Source organism: Globicephala melas, chromosome 18 (genome assembly GCF_963455315.2).
Source record: "Globicephala melas chromosome 18, mGloMel1.2, whole genome shotgun sequence".
NCBI lineage: Eukaryota > Metazoa > Chordata > Mammalia > Artiodactyla > Delphinidae > Globicephala > Globicephala melas.
Window position 1 is genome coordinate 2,173,535 of NC_083331.1, and position 15,164 is coordinate 2,188,698.

At 45.5% G+C, this 15,164-nt stretch overlaps 1 protein-coding gene and 1 long non-coding RNA gene across 15 annotated transcripts in view; one reads left to right on the forward strand and one right to left on the reverse strand.

The window, feature by feature from the left end:
* Positions 1-15,164, reverse strand: part of LOC115866801 (uncharacterized) — a 290,768-nt gene that overhangs the window by 143,454 nt on the left and 132,150 nt on the right. For 2 of the 14 annotated variants that reach the window (XM_060288183.1, XM_060288181.1), the window contains one exon: positions 10,519-10,772. The exons of the other annotated variants lie outside the window; for them this stretch is intronic. In XM_060288183.1, the coding sequence (XP_060144166.1) occupies positions 10,756-10,772 (17 nt within the window). In that variant the 3' untranslated portion in view covers positions 10,519-10,755. Of the gene's footprint in view, positions 1-10,518; positions 10,773-15,164 lie in introns of those variants that run through there. 14 annotated transcript variants of the gene reach the window in all.
* LOC132593865 (uncharacterized) lies at positions 9,481-11,911 on the forward strand. Its single transcript, XR_009559847.2, has 3 exons — positions 9,481-9,608; positions 11,047-11,162; positions 11,528-11,911. It is a non-coding gene; the product is annotated as an uncharacterized lncRNA (long non-coding RNA).

Here is a 15,164-nt window from a genome sequence, read left to right on the forward strand (position 1 = left end):
ATCTCACTGATTGTCTCCAAATCAGCTTGAGGACACCGTCCAGTCCACCCACGGAGATGCAAGTTTGCCATTTGTGGTTGAGTTTATTCTATTCCAGTAGGATTCTCATCACATCCTTTCTTCTAGTTCTTCTCACAAGAGAAAACCCTCCTCGACCACCCATATTTCTATATACTCAGAGTGTAGCTGTGTGGCCTTGGTAAGTCACTTAACCTTTCTGTGCCTCTGTTTCTTTACCTGTAAAATGGTACAAATAAGGGTACCTAAAACATAGGATTGCTATAAGCGTTAAACAAGTTATCATTTATAAAGTGTTTAAGGCTGTGCCTGGTACGGAGTAAATGCTGCGTATGTGTTTGCTAAATAAATTGTACTTCACGGCGCTGAAGAAAAGGCAATGACGTTTTTCTGTAAATGAATTAGGACGCAGCCATCGAGTGCCCAAAAGGCTCTGGGTGTCTCTCATCGTTTTCTTCGAGACGTAGCAGCTGAGAGCTGGTGTCAGCGATAGTCACTAAAGGCAGCATGTTTCTCATCGTTTTCTTCGAGACGTAGCAACTGAGAGCTGGTTTCATCGACGTAGTCACTAAAGGCAGCGACACGAAGGAGAATTTTCTGAGCAGCGTTTTCCTGGCTGAGCTTAAAGGTCGGCTGCTCAAACACTTCTGTTTTGGAGATACGACACTTTACAGCATGAATGGAAAAAACCGCCTGGAAGCGAGAGCGTTTTTTTCTTTTTACGTAACACCCACTATGTGTACCTTACATTTCATGGTTTGCAGAATGTTTGCTTTAAACAGTAATAGGGCTGCAGAAAGCCTGCCTGATGTGCCTCCTGCTCTGGGAGTCGCAGAACCTGGGAGAGCTGGCGGCCTGTTGATGGCCTTCCTCGGCTTCTGCTTTGCACACTTACTGGAAGGGCTGTCAAAGTTGGCACAGCTTAAATGTCATTTTTTTAAAATAACTGAGGATCTAAAGGCAGGCTGAGGTTGTGTGTGTGTGCACGCGTGTGCACGTATGCGAGCACGTGTCAAAAAATGAAAGAGTTTAGCAAATATCTTCATTTGATTAAATGTGAAAATGAACTCAGACTTCACTTAAAATAAGTCGCTTTTCTCAGCCTCCTGTAGGACTGTTTCAACTGAGTTCAATCAAGGTGACACTTACAAGCTGGGACCCTGCCAGGTAAGAATGACATCACACGAGGAATGTTCTTTGGCTGTAGCCCTGCCTCTCCTACATCCTTACCTCCCACCCCCCCGTTTTGTCCTTTGCTAGAACCTGGAATCTGTTCTTATTCCTCTTGGGAGGTCCGTTTACGTTGAAGGCACATCTGGCTTAATTAGGCTGACAGCTTCTCCAGGTACATTGGACGGGGTCCAGGCATCACATGCATTGCCATGAACTTGGCAGTTTAACCTTTCATAAGCTCATCCTTAGGCTGCAAATGAACTCGAGAGATGTGCTTTTATTATTTGTTACTACATGTTCATTTTCTACCTTGCTACCAAAACTGTCATCGGAGAGACCACGCTACAAGGCAAAAAGGGCGCTTCCCTCGTGCCAACTGGTGAACAGCAAGGACCCAACTACCCAAACCTGTGAAATCTGGGCGGAAAAGCGTAATAATAAGTGGTCCAGGGCGGTTCTGGGGAAGGGGCTGAGAAAACAATTCCCCTTTCAAGACCCATGGCTTGCGTTTGCTTACATAGAACCCTTAGGCAGTAAAAGAGTGACTACAGTTATTGCCGCTTTGGCCCCAGCCAGCAGAGAAGGTGGTCTTCGGACGCCCCACACGCAGTGATGTTCTCATCCGCACTCCTGTTCCGCCAGCAACGGGGTGACCGAAAGGTTGGCACATGAGGATGGGATGGGCCGGGCTGTTGCAAAGCCACGCAGCCTGTGTTTGAAACTGCCTGCACTGAATGCCTTTGCAGTTGCTTTCATCGGCGTGCACACAGCTTTATTCCAGGAGAGCTCCATGCAGAAAAGCTGAGAACAACAACTGCTCTAGTCACCTCCGCCCCAGCCCGAGCCCAGATTCATAAACGCAAAGGCAATTCCAGAAGGCCCTTGCAAGGAAAGATGGTTTGCCTTCTCCCACCATACGCACTCAGAGAAGGAGAGTGCCTTGCTGGAGGTTCAGCTAATAGAATATTTGGTTCTCTGGGGGGTTTCCTTTTCCCAAGGAGCCACACTGTTGGCCTTCCAGGGGACAAAGGGAGTCTTTCAAAACGGAAGGTCCTTCAGTTTGCCTTCTTCCTCGAGCTGACGTTTTCTACCATTACAGTTAACTTGTCTTTTTCTCCCTGACAATTCACCTCTGCTCTGATTGGTCCCCGGAGGTGCACACGAGGCACCAAGTTTCTGACACCACGCCCCCTCCGGGAATTTCATGTTGAAATGCATTTTGTCTTACACAATAGGCCCAGCCGTACATTTTCCACACGCATGTTTTTGTGAACTTGACTTCACCTTTAGATTTTTTTTTAATGCCTCATTTTCCTGAGGGCACTTTTTGCGAAATTGATAAAATTCCTAATCTGTAGCATGTAATGGGCGAGTCCCACCTCAAGTGTGGGTTCCTAGCATTCTCCCGAAACTTAAAGACTTGGTGAAGGGAAAGAAGACCGTCAGCAATGGACGATGTCCCTTAACACTGGGAAGTGAGGCTCAGCACACGGCGCGGGGATCCGCTTCCGTCGGGGGGACCTCCGCACGTCTTCCCACGCCGGAGGAGAGAGGCTTCCCGCACGCCCAGGAACTCGCATCAGCGACCTTCTCCACCAGGGCAGGGCCAGCCAGCCCCGGGAGCCCTCCACCCTGACCCTGACCCTGACCCTGACCGGTCCAGCGGCGCACCTGCCGCGCTGGAGGCTAGGGCCCGTGCATCTCAGAAGCGGGATGCACTTTGAAAATAAGAGCCGACGGTGCGTGTGAAGAGGGGCGCAGGCTCAGTGTGGGCTCCCCCGAGGGTTCCCGGGGCCTGGCAGCGCTTCGGAGGCTGGGGCGGCTGCGGCGGCTGCCCGAGGTCAAGCCGGAATGGGTGCCAGGATAGATCTTCCTTTCTGGACGGAAGCGGGCACCCGAAGGCCACTAGGGGCTCAGCTGTCTCCCTCTTTGGCCCAAGGTCCACGGCTGCGGCTCCCAGCGGGCCAGCCCCACGCTCCACCCCCCTCGTGCCGGGGAATGACCAGCCTTGGCCCCCAAAGCCAGCCCGCCACGGGAGAAAGCGCCAGGACGTCAAGGATGCCCGTAAAATCCCAAAGACGAAATATTCAGGTCGCTCATTTCAGTACATAGCATATATAAATAATATTTCTTAGAGATGCTTAGCTACAATTTAAAATATATATATATATTTTTTTACAAAAGTATGTTACCTATCACTATAAAGTTGCTCACAGTGTACAGATAGGAGTAAAACAACAAAGGAACAAAATGAGAAAAAAGTTTTATCACATTATTCTTCTTGCCCCACCAGCCAATTACACGAACGGGAACAGTTAACATATCAGATTTAAAAAGTGCACCAGCAACTGGCTCTCATGGATGCTTTGATCCATTTCCTAAAACAGACAAAGAATAAAATTCGCAGCTGAGCAAAAACAAAACATCAGCTTTCAATGTGATGGCGATAAAATCTGTGCTTCTTGATCAAACGCTATCAGAATAACTGATTTGTTTCTTTACTTTTTCAAATCTGTGTACAAGTCAGGTCAAATGTCTGTTTTAGTTTGTATAACTATTAATAACCATACAATAAAATTTTATGATGTAATGAGACACCATGCCATGAATGTTAGTCACGGACCGTGCACCATGCACTTCTGTCCACTGTAACTCACTCGGCACAGCGGCTGGCTTGTTTATAACAACCCCTCTTGACAACTGGAGTGCTGCCTTTTCCCTGCATATTAATTAGTACATGTGACAGAGGATAACGCCATCTCTGGGACAACAAAGCCTTTCATTCCCCTGAGCCTCTGGGCATCCACTTGGCTGTCTTTGTAGACGCTTTTTCCTCGCTGATTAAATGAGATAAATTCAGGCCACTTTCTGAGTTCCAGTGAACCGGGAGGGGTAATCCGGCACCCGTTGGAAGCTTGTGAAGCTGGTGACCAAGCCGCTCACACCTCCCTGGCTACTCTGTCCTCCCAGCCCGGGAGCCGACCGGGAGCCTCACCTCATGCAGAGCTGCTCCTGCTGGGTTTCAGAGCCACATCTTCATTTTTCAGATTTTTCAAAAAGGCTTTGATGGTCAGAGCTCACAAGTAAGTACAAAGCATGTAATTTAAGTCTGAAAAACATGTTGATAGTAAAAAAAAAAGTTGGCTATTTGACTTACTTTAGCTCAAACATCCAGCTATTTGGAAATAGCTGTTTTTGACTGAATTTCTCCTCTCATCCAGGTGTTTGGCATTTTGTAGACAAGGATTAAGTGCCCATATTAGCATATACTGTGTCATATCCCTGGAAATTTGGGCAAACTAAAAGAAATTGGCTTCTTTCTTAGCAAAATCAAAATAAACTTTTCTCATTTCGTTTATAAGGTCACATCCCAAAGGGGAGGTGGGTTCCATGAAATAGTGGTTTTCATCCAGTTGCTACTTGTTTCACTCCGGGGTAAGGATTTCCAGCGAATAAGACACGTGAGCTGAGCAGTCGGGGACCGTGGAGCTGCGAGGCCCCTCAGGACGCTGCGCATGTCACCTCCATGCAGGCACGCGGCCTCCGCTGGCTGCCCCCAGCTGGTCCCTGGGGAAGCACCTCCCAAAATGTATAGACAATGCAGATGGACTCTCAGCCTCGGAAGTTTCCCTCATTAGAGCTGAGGGTGTGGGAGAACAGAGCCTGGAGCCCTGGCCACAGGCAGAGGCAACAGGCGGGGCTGCGCCACGCCCCGCATACTCCTGGGGGCCCGGCCGGTGCACGGGTGGGAAGAGGATGCTCAGGGACGGAGGCCCCCATGCGAGGAGCTGAGCTCACGTCAGAGCCGAAAAGCAAACCCGCCGTGGACTAAAGCATAGCATTCGTTTGCCCTCTCCTTGCTTGTTTTCTAGAAATTTACGGACGTGGGAGACTCTGGGCCAACCCGCTGCAGGTCCAGGCTGGCAGCTGCTTCGGTAAATTCCTCCAGGGAGGTGGATCGGATCCTGGTACGGACGATGACACCAGGGTGGAAGAGAAGTTATTGACAGGTACGCACAGAGACAGCAGGATGTTTGGAAACAATGAAAAATTCCCGCAGCCAGCAGTTTCCTGTCTCTTCCCAAAGCCCATGCCAGTGTGGGTGTCGCAGCTGATTCCTGGGGAAGACAGAGCGTACGTAAGCCCTTTCCACGAGATCACAATATCGGGGGTGAACGCGGGCAAGGCCAGCTCTCAGTGCCCTGCGGGTATGAAATGAACCCTGGTCTCCAGGTGTGCGAAGCCATCTTCCTATCAAGGTTTAAATCAGTATTTTTCCCGTCACGCTTTTCTGAGGTCAGGAGTTCGTACAGCCTTTGTCGTCACCGTACCCTGTGTGCGTCACACCCAACAGAAAGAGCTCTGGCTAGACGTTTAACCAATCAGGTTTTTTTGTAAAGATCATATCCAAATTTCACCAGCTTTGGGATTGGGGGAAAATCACTCAACGTTCTGAGTATTTCTTTCAGTTTTCTATAGTGAAATAACAATAACACCCACAATTCAGAGTTGCTAGAAGGAGCACACGAGGACACAGATCTTCGGAGCTTTGCAAACCCTCAAGTATAGGACACAAGGCCGGGGGGTGTGCACCTCTGCCTTGTGGGCCACAGGAAAGCATGGGGACGCAGGCCTGCGGTGTGCGCAGCCTTCGGAGGCTGTGTGCCACAAGGTGGAGGGACTTGATTTGCATTTGACAAAAATGTCCTTCAGATCAGCAGGTAGAGAACTGAATCTAAGGGGCGGGGAGGCCTTTAAGAGGCTGCTGAGGTGTTGGTACACAAAAGGCAGAGAGGCAGTGGAACTAGGGCGGTCCTGACGGCGAGATGGGCGCGGTCAGAAGCAGCCTGTTTAAGACACTCGAAGCTCCAAGAGTCAAGTGCGTTTTCACAGCGTGAACGGTGTGAACTTGGGAAGACAGAGTGAGAAACAAGTTTGGGAGTAAAACACAAGAGAGCCAGTTTGGCACGTGCTCAGTTGTTACCTGCGCGCACCTGGAAGGGAATGTGAGCTGGCGGGACTGAGTCTGCAGACCACGGGTGACGGCAGGGCTGAGACGCGAGTTCCACTTGTCAATAGAATTGAAAATGATGGTTCCTGGGAGCACTCAAGCTTCAGGGGCAGAGGGGTGGATGGCCAAAAAGGGAAGATGGCCAGAGACTGGGCGCCAGGGTCCCCCGGCACCCCGAGGGCAGGAGCCAGCGCCACGGGGACCGGGCCAGCTGCGGCCGTCTCTGGAGGTCTTCCTGACTCCATCAGTTCCTGGCAGAGTCAGGCTGGGATTCCGTGCAGGGCTGTGCCTTTAGCCAGGTGCCACCCACTCACACTAGGCGGTGGACCCGTGCGGGCAGGGGCCGCCTCCTGGTCGTTGCTCTGGGTCCTGAATCTGCCCCAGGACGATGGCAGACTTTGAAACTGGTGTTTGTTGAGCACAGCAAGACTTGAAAATCTGCTTGAATATCCTAAGATTTGATCCCATTTTGTAAGTAACTTGTGTCAGGAGAAGCTTCAATTGCGTAATAGGTGGGGTATGTGTAAACGCTACTGTATCCGTAATACCTGGCCCTTGCTGCATCTGGGGTGCGACATTTTGCCCTCAAAATGTATATAAAAAAGATACGGCACGGAGACAAAAACAGAGAAAGCTCTCTCGCTGCCTCTCTCCTCTGTCCTTTGACTTTTTGAGAGCTGTGGCTGAAAAGAAATCCTCTAAGATGAAAGCTACTAATTCCAGTATTTCACATTTGGGGCCATTTTCCTTCATTTTTAAAAACACTGCTGTAGCCTCCCCTCCGCTCCCCACTCCCAGCCATGTTTCTAACCTGCCGCAAGGCCAGCAACACCTAATGCAAAGCGTCCGCGTCAGCGGGTGGCCATGCATGTTCATCACCGCCCCCTGGACCGTCCTGGTGATTTCTCTCTTGCATCTCGCATCTCCTTATTGGGTTTATAAGTTATGTGATCTTTCGCTTTCTGTGTCGATTTCCTGTTCTCATTTTGCAAATTCAGTGCCATGCATCCACTTCTATTAATTTGGCACCTGGAACTGAGATTTACTGTGTGGTCTGACATCTCTAGTTCAAGCAAAATAAAACATCAGACCTGTAGCTCTCTCTCCATTGCCCCAAATTGTGTTGCTGTTCTTTGTACCAAGCTGAGTCATCTCCTTAAAGCATAGGCCTCGGTTTCCTTGATCAGTAAAGTGGGGATCATACCTGCAGTGTTTCCTTCTCATAAAGACGTGATAAAATTCCTAAAGTAAAAATAATTTTTATTGGCTTCTGTGCTTCAGTAAATTATTTTCCTTATAAAACTTGGGGTCACCTGAGTGATAAGGAAACCCTTTTCATCCATAGCCAATGTCTGCAACAAAGTCCTGGCTGGAAGCTCCAGAAGTGGCCAACCAAGCCTCACTGACCGTATCTCCAAGTGTCGGTGACACCTATGGAAACAGTTATGTCTGTTGAATCTGAAGAGGATTAGGTGCCCATGAATTAGAATAACGTCTGCAGTTACACCAGGGAGGATGCAGTTGCCAGGGTGATCCATCCTTACGCTTCAGGATGGAGGCCGACTAACAGCTGGGTTTGAGAAGAAAGGTCTTCTCCCATGATCAGATTTCATCAATGGTCAGGGCAGGATGAGTCATCCACCTGCTGAAGCTCCCGGGCCAGACCTTCGCTGCAATCAAACATCGACTCTAGAGGACCAGGTCCTCCCGGCCACTTAGGCAAACTCTGTGACTTACAAGGAAAGGTCCAGACTCGCAATGTACAGATCCACGTAAGCCTCAGTGTCCACGAGGGGCTCCAAGAGAAGCCAGTGCAATTGTTAACCAGGCCACAAGGCTAGGAAAATGCCCGGAGGAGCCACTGCCAGGGGGACGCCAAGTCTGCACGAGGCTGTCCTGCTACCGGGTTTTAAAAGTAGTCGGTTTTCTACGTCTGTGACTCTATCTCTGTTTTGTAAATAGGTTCACTTGCACCATTTTTGTAGATTCCACATATAAGCGGTATCATATGATATTTGTCTTTCTCTGTCTAACTTATTTCACTCAGTATGACGATCTCTAGGTCCATCCACTGAGGGGGAAAGCGGGGGGAGGGATAAATTGGGAGATTGGGATTGACATATACACACTACTACACGTAAAACAGATAACTAATAAGAACCTACTGCTTAGCACAGGGAACTGTCCTCAATACTCTGTAACGACCTATATGGCAACAGAATTGTAAAAAGAGTGGACATTATGTACACGTGTAACTGATTCACTTTGCTGCACAGCAGAAACTAACACAACACTGTAAATCAACTACATTCCAATAAAAACTAATTTAAAAAAAAGTAGTTGGACATTTTTTAACACAGTAGCTCTCTCTCCCTTTACACTCTCTTCTCTTCCACTCTTCAATCTGTAGCGGGAAAGACTCTGTATTTGGTAATTTAAGCTCTCATCTTAAGAAAAGTTTGAAGTAGCTGTGAGTAAACGCTGTGAGCAGGAAACCTGAACCCGGAGTCGGTGTAACCGACCAAGTCCCTAACACATGGGGAAAGACAACAGCACCGGAAATAAACACAGCCGCGCATACATCAGCAGAGAATGTGGATGGAAACTTCCCTGCGGGTACCACTGGGAACAGGGAGAAAACAAGCAGATGGTAATACTGGAGGGAGAGGGAAATAGAAAAAGAAAACATGAAAAGAGGAACTACTGAGCTGTTTGCACAGGATAGGAGAAATTCTGAATTGCTTTCTACTTAGCAAGGTAAGAGTTAGGATAACAATTACGATACAAATAAAGAACACATTCATGAAAAGGATTACATAAAGGCGTAAGAGGACTTTAGGCTTAAAAATGGCGTCCAGGCAATTCTAGAAAGTACGTACATATATATTCGCCTAAAATTAGTGATAAAACTGGATATGTCAAAATCTAACTTGCATTTGAAGAGATATAAAAGAGCCTGCAGACATGTTTAGTTGAAACAAATCTAGTAAATCACAAACAAAATGCAAAGCAAAATTCAAAACTACGATTTTTCAAAGCATCTGTTTTTTCACGCATGAATAGCCACCATCACGGTTATTTATCAACGTCTCATATTCAATTGTTAGACATGTTATTGGTAACTGAAAGTATGTGTTACCTAAACAGGTATGTTTTGCAGAAGCACCGAGACGGGCATTGCTTTGGTTCATGTCTGAATCACTTCGGCAGCAGGCGCCGTGTGTGCAGCCAGGTCTGAGCAGGTGCTGGGTGTGGAGGGCACAGCCCTAACAGCACGCGGCCCAGCCCCCCGTCAAGGGCTTTGGGCTGGTCAGTCGTCAAGCTACTCTGTTCACATAAAGGTCTTCAGATTTACGCCAAGACGCATCTTTCACACGAAACTCGATAAATGCTTCAGCTTCAAATGGTAAGCAATCCCCCCCATCTGTCCTCAAGCACCATTTCCTCTGAGCCCTCCCTCCCCAGCCTTCTGAACTGGTGAGCCCTGGTCTTTCCTGTTTCCAAAGTCCTCCCTGTGCTGCCCCTAGAGACGCACTCAACAGTCTGTTCTGTCCGACCTGCCCGCTCTCAGTCTGCTACTGTCCTGTGCGTCACACATCACCGAGCCCCAGAGGGTTCAGGGAGTGCCTCGTGAATGAAGGTTTACGCGACCCGAGCAACAAATAAACAAATGACGTGATAATTAAACTGAGCTGTCCCAGGGCAATCATGAGATCTGGACAAAATAAATAAGCCGATTTACCTGTGCCCTGTTTTCGTTTTTATTTCCCTAGAAATGAAACACTCTTCATTTGGATTAAAGATTCATTTTCAGTCCGAAATGACATGTCCAAATTTCTCAGCTTCTCTGGATTACTGGATAATCCAGGGGTCTTTCATTCCTCAGATTAATTTATTCTTCTGCCCTCTTTGAATAAAATGAAGTGTACAACTTGAATCATGGAAACTACTATTTTAAAAATTGTTTACGGGGGATAAGGGGAGAAGGGATAGATTGGGAGATTGGGATTGACATATACACACTACAACTACTATATATAAAATAGATAACTAATAAGTTCCCTCTATAGCGCAGGGAACTCTACTGAATACTCTGTAATGGCCTATATGGCCATATGGGAAAAGAATCTAAAAAAAAAAGAGTGGATATATGTATATGTATAACTGATTCACTTTGCTGTACACCTGAAAGTAACTCAACATTGTAAATCAACTATACTCCAATAAAAATTTAAAAAAAGAAAGAAAGAAAGAAAGAAAAAAATTATTTGGGATAAAAAAAAGTTGTTTACAACCTATATAATTAGACAGGTAAATATGGTCTAAGCACGATACATATATTTTAAATGTGTAATAGTGCTACCACAACCATTGATGAAAGATAACTTTGTTCTGGTTTATATGAACAAGTTTATACATCTTGAATACTTCTTGCAGGTTGTATTATGAAAATATTTTCTCTCTTGAAGAAGGGATTAGTTGTCAGAAATCCGATATGTTCAGCAAGAGAAGGAATCTTGGTTTTCTGATGGAGGTGGATTTTCTGTTCAAGATCAGTCATAACTTGTTCCTATAAAAACACACAAGGAAGGGATAAGGCACATTCTTCCCTAATATTGCAGGCAAGCAAGTTCAGAATTTAAAGATGAATTACCTCATTGTTCTACTAATATACAGTAATTAACTGCGCCCCTCGGTTTAAGTTACTAATTGGGGGATTCCTATCGGGATTGGAGGTACTTCTCCTCTCAACAATGTTCACTTCTAAACCAGTTGTTAGACACCGTCTCATTAAGTTACTACTTCAATCGCTACAGCTGCTGCTTCTTCACCTCTTTCTTCAGAAGAATCCCATCCAGCAGAGGCGGTTTCCATGTTTCATAATTACTCCTCCTCCAAGGAAGACCAAAGGAGCTGACGGCAGCGCCATCCCATGACTGCACATCTTGGAAGTGATGAGGTACAGTCAATAAAATATAGACGTACGCAGGATTAATGGAGCAGGTTGCATTTCAGAAGTAGAAAACCCTTGCAATACCAATTATAAATTATTTCTTAAAGCTCACTGCATTAAAAAGAAAATCTCTCTGATTTCTCTTAAAGTCACTTTAAATGGACCCATTCTGCTGGTTGTTTGTCTTAGTTAACCTTACATTAAGCTTTATCTCTAGTTTAGGAGTTTACTTTTCAAAAAGTCACTCTATTTGCAAATAAGAGAAAGCTCTGCAGAAAACTCAAACTAAAACACAAAATCTTCTTTTCCCTCAATCAGAATTTAGCAATGAGTTCACTGGTCCATGACACTAAAATGTATTTCTCTGTTAGCAGTTGACACAAGAATTCAAGCAGGATATTAAGCTGAACAGCAAGGTCTTGTGAGAAAATCAGGAAGAGTCTTCAGAAATCCATCGCCAGAGGCTCCACACTGGTGAAGGGGGACTCGTGCTGGAGGGAGGGTGGGTGTCTCCCCTTGGGAGAGGTCGCAGGTGCATTAGATTTTGAGAAGTCTTGGTCTCAGACGGCCATGCTTTTTCCCACAAAGCTGTCAGATATGTTTTACCCTTAAAAAACCATCAAGAAGGTGTGAGAAATAATGGAAGCCAGACAAAAACCAGTCCTGTCCTTAACTGCTTGTTTGGGGAGGCCCAGGCCTCCAGTGGTGGAGAATCCTCACCAACCTCGCCTTATAGTACGATGAAAACAAACACAAGTTAAGATGTGGGTTCACAGCTGCGAACCAGGCCACAGGGGCTGGATGAGATCAGGAAACAGTGCCCCTCAGGGTCTGCTGAGCCCCCTCGGGCCTGTTAGCTTCTCAGTCTCCTGGATATGCTGAGGTTCAGGCAGAGCAAAGATAAGGTTTCCGTGTCCCCTTAGCACCTGGGCCGATTTAGCAGTGGTGCCCCTCACGCTGGGAGAATTCCTATCCTTCTAGAGTTTTCCTCCAAAGCAGTTTCTTCTCAAGGGTGTCCCAGGTCAGAGAATTTATGGTAGATTACTGGGTGGTGAAGAGGCCCCTCTGCCCTGTGTTCTGAGCTGTGGTGCAGAGCAGCCTCTTTGGGCTCGTGAGGACCTGTGTGTCTGTGAGAGATCTGGAACCAAAGTAAGAGCCGTAGAAAAACAGCGACAGCCAGGACAAAACACACCGCCTCGCTTTGACCCAGGAAATGGAAAGCATTCTACGTGCCTCCAAATTCAGCCACATTCAGGCTCGGGCCATGGTGAAGATGGTTTTTTTCCTGTTCATCTATAGAAGGCACTAAATGTGCATTAAACACCCATATAGGAAAATAATTTTTTAATAATGGAACTTAATTTCTATGTCCCGGCATGCCCCAGTCCCACCAGGGGCAGGAAGTTCCTTCCCATCACTTCCAGGGAAGCCCATCACCTGAGGGCCAGGCAGTGCTGGCATGGGCGGCTAGGCCATCCAGTCATGTTCGTCTCTGCAGGGACGGCTGGTTCCCAGCAGCAAAACCTCCCAGGTCCCAGCTGGGCCTCCTCCTTCAAGGACCCTGCAGGTCTCCGGGCTGTTTCTCAGGCACCTCTGACCCCATGCTGGTGCAAGGAGCCACAGAAGCATTGACGGGTTTCAATACACCCTCTGCAGCTTCCAGGAGCTCTCCAAGGCAGCGCCAGCATCTCCAGCAGCAATCGTCACCCGGTGCTCTGGTTCCTGGACCCGGGGCCCTGCGCTGATGCTGGCTGATGTCCCTCACCCTCTGAACTTTCAGATTTCCTAGAAACTAGATGTTTGTGCCAACCCACCAGCGAGCTGTACAACGTTCACCCTCTCCTCTTCAGCAACACCTCAGCAGCTAGTGGGTGTTCTAATAATTCTAAGGAAAATATTTAACCCCTCCGGGCAGAGAAAGCCACCCTACACCTCGATGGCTCCAGACTGACTGCTCCAGAAGCTTTATGCTCCAAGTCCCTTAAGGACTAGACTTTTTTTTTTAATTAAAATTTTTGTTTTGAGATAACTGCAGATTCACATGCAGTTGTAAGCGATCCCAGGTATTGAATACCTTGTACCCGGTTTCCCCCAATGGTAACGTCTGGCAAAACTACAGTACAATATTACAACCAGGATGTGATGCAGTCCACATACACAACATTCTATCACGCCAAGGACCACCCCATTTTATCCTCTGGCAGCCACTAATATGTTGTACTTTCTCTATAATTTTGTCATTTCAAGAGCATCATATAAATGAAATCATATGGAAACATTATATATAATATAAACATATACAGAATGTTACATATTGCATATATAATACGTATATGTTATATATGTAATATATATGTACTATATAGCATATGTGCAATTTAGTACATTAAAGTACGTATATACGATATGCTATATGCTATATAGTACATATATATTATATGAAAATTTTCGTGATTGCTTTTTTTCCCCTCAATATAATTCTCTGGAGATTTAACCAGGTCATTGCAGGCGTCAGTGGTTTCCTCCTATTTGATGCTGAGTATGGACGCCCCACATCCACTGAAGGACATCTGGGTTCTTTCCAGGTTTGGGCTCTTATGCATAAAACTGCGATAAATATTCGTGTATAGGTCTTTGTGTGAACGTAAGTCTTCATTGCTCTGGGATAAACGCCCCGGAGAGCAAATGCTAGTAGATACGGTAGTTACGCGCTCAGCTTTTTAAGAAACAACCAACTAGTTTCCAGATTCCCACCAGCAGTGCCTGAGGGACCCAGTTTCTCTGCACCCTCATCAGCATTTGGAGATGTCACTATTTTATTCTAGCCATATCGATAGGTGAGTAGAAATAGCTCTTCATGGCTGTAATTTGCATTTCCCTAATAGCTAATATTGTTGGACATCGTCTCGTGTATTTATTTGTATTTATCTGTAAATCCTTTTCATTGAAATGCCTGTTAATATCTTTTAACTATTTTCTAATTGGATTGTTTGTTTTTATACTGTTCTGTTCTGAGATTTCTTTATACATTATAGACACTTGTCATTTATCAAATATTTAGCTTGCAAAATTTTTCTATCAGTGTATAGCTTGTCTTTTTATCCTCTTAATGAGTGTTTTGCAAAGCACAACTTCTTAATTTTGATGAAGTCCAATTGATCAATTTCTCTTTTTATGGGCTGTGCTTTTCATGGCAAGTCTAAGAACTCTTTGCCCAACCATACGTCCCCAGATTTTCTCCTGTTTTTCTCTAAAAGCCTTAAATAGAATGACAGATTTTGACTTAAGTTTTGTTTAAGCTGTGAAGTTTAGGTCACTATTTTTTTTTTCTTTTTTTTTGTCCTATGGATGTCCGGTGGCTCCAGCTCCATCTGATGAAACTCTGTCTTTTGCCTTTTGTAAAAGTGCCTCGCCCCTCCTCCTCTTCCTTCCTTTTGTCTTATTTATAATTATCTTGGATATTCCTCAATTTTTCATATGAACTAAGGCTCAGTGGTCAAGTCTCATTTAAAACTGCCCTTTAGTAATCTGACTGGAATTTCACTGAATCTGTATATTAAATTGAGTACAACTGACATCTTTAAAATATTTACTTTTCCCATTTAGCAAAATGAAATATATCTCCATTTATTCTGGGTTCCTATGTCCCATAACTTTTCATAGTTTTTTCTACAGAGGTCTTAAACAATTTTTGTTAAATTGTTTAAACTATACCATATAGTTTTTGTTGACAATGAGAAGTATATCTTATTCTACTGTATTACTTTTATTGTTCTTATAAAAACTCTCCACTACTTTCAAATACCAAATATTTTGAATCTCCCTTTCCAATTCAAATATTTCAGCTTTGGTTAAAACCTCCAGAGAAATATTAACTAGTAGGGATAATCCCTAACTTGAATAAGAATACATCTAAATATGGGGATATATGTATAACTGATTTACTCTGTTATAAAGCAGAAACTAACACACCATTGTAAAGCAATTATACTCCAATAAAGACGTTAA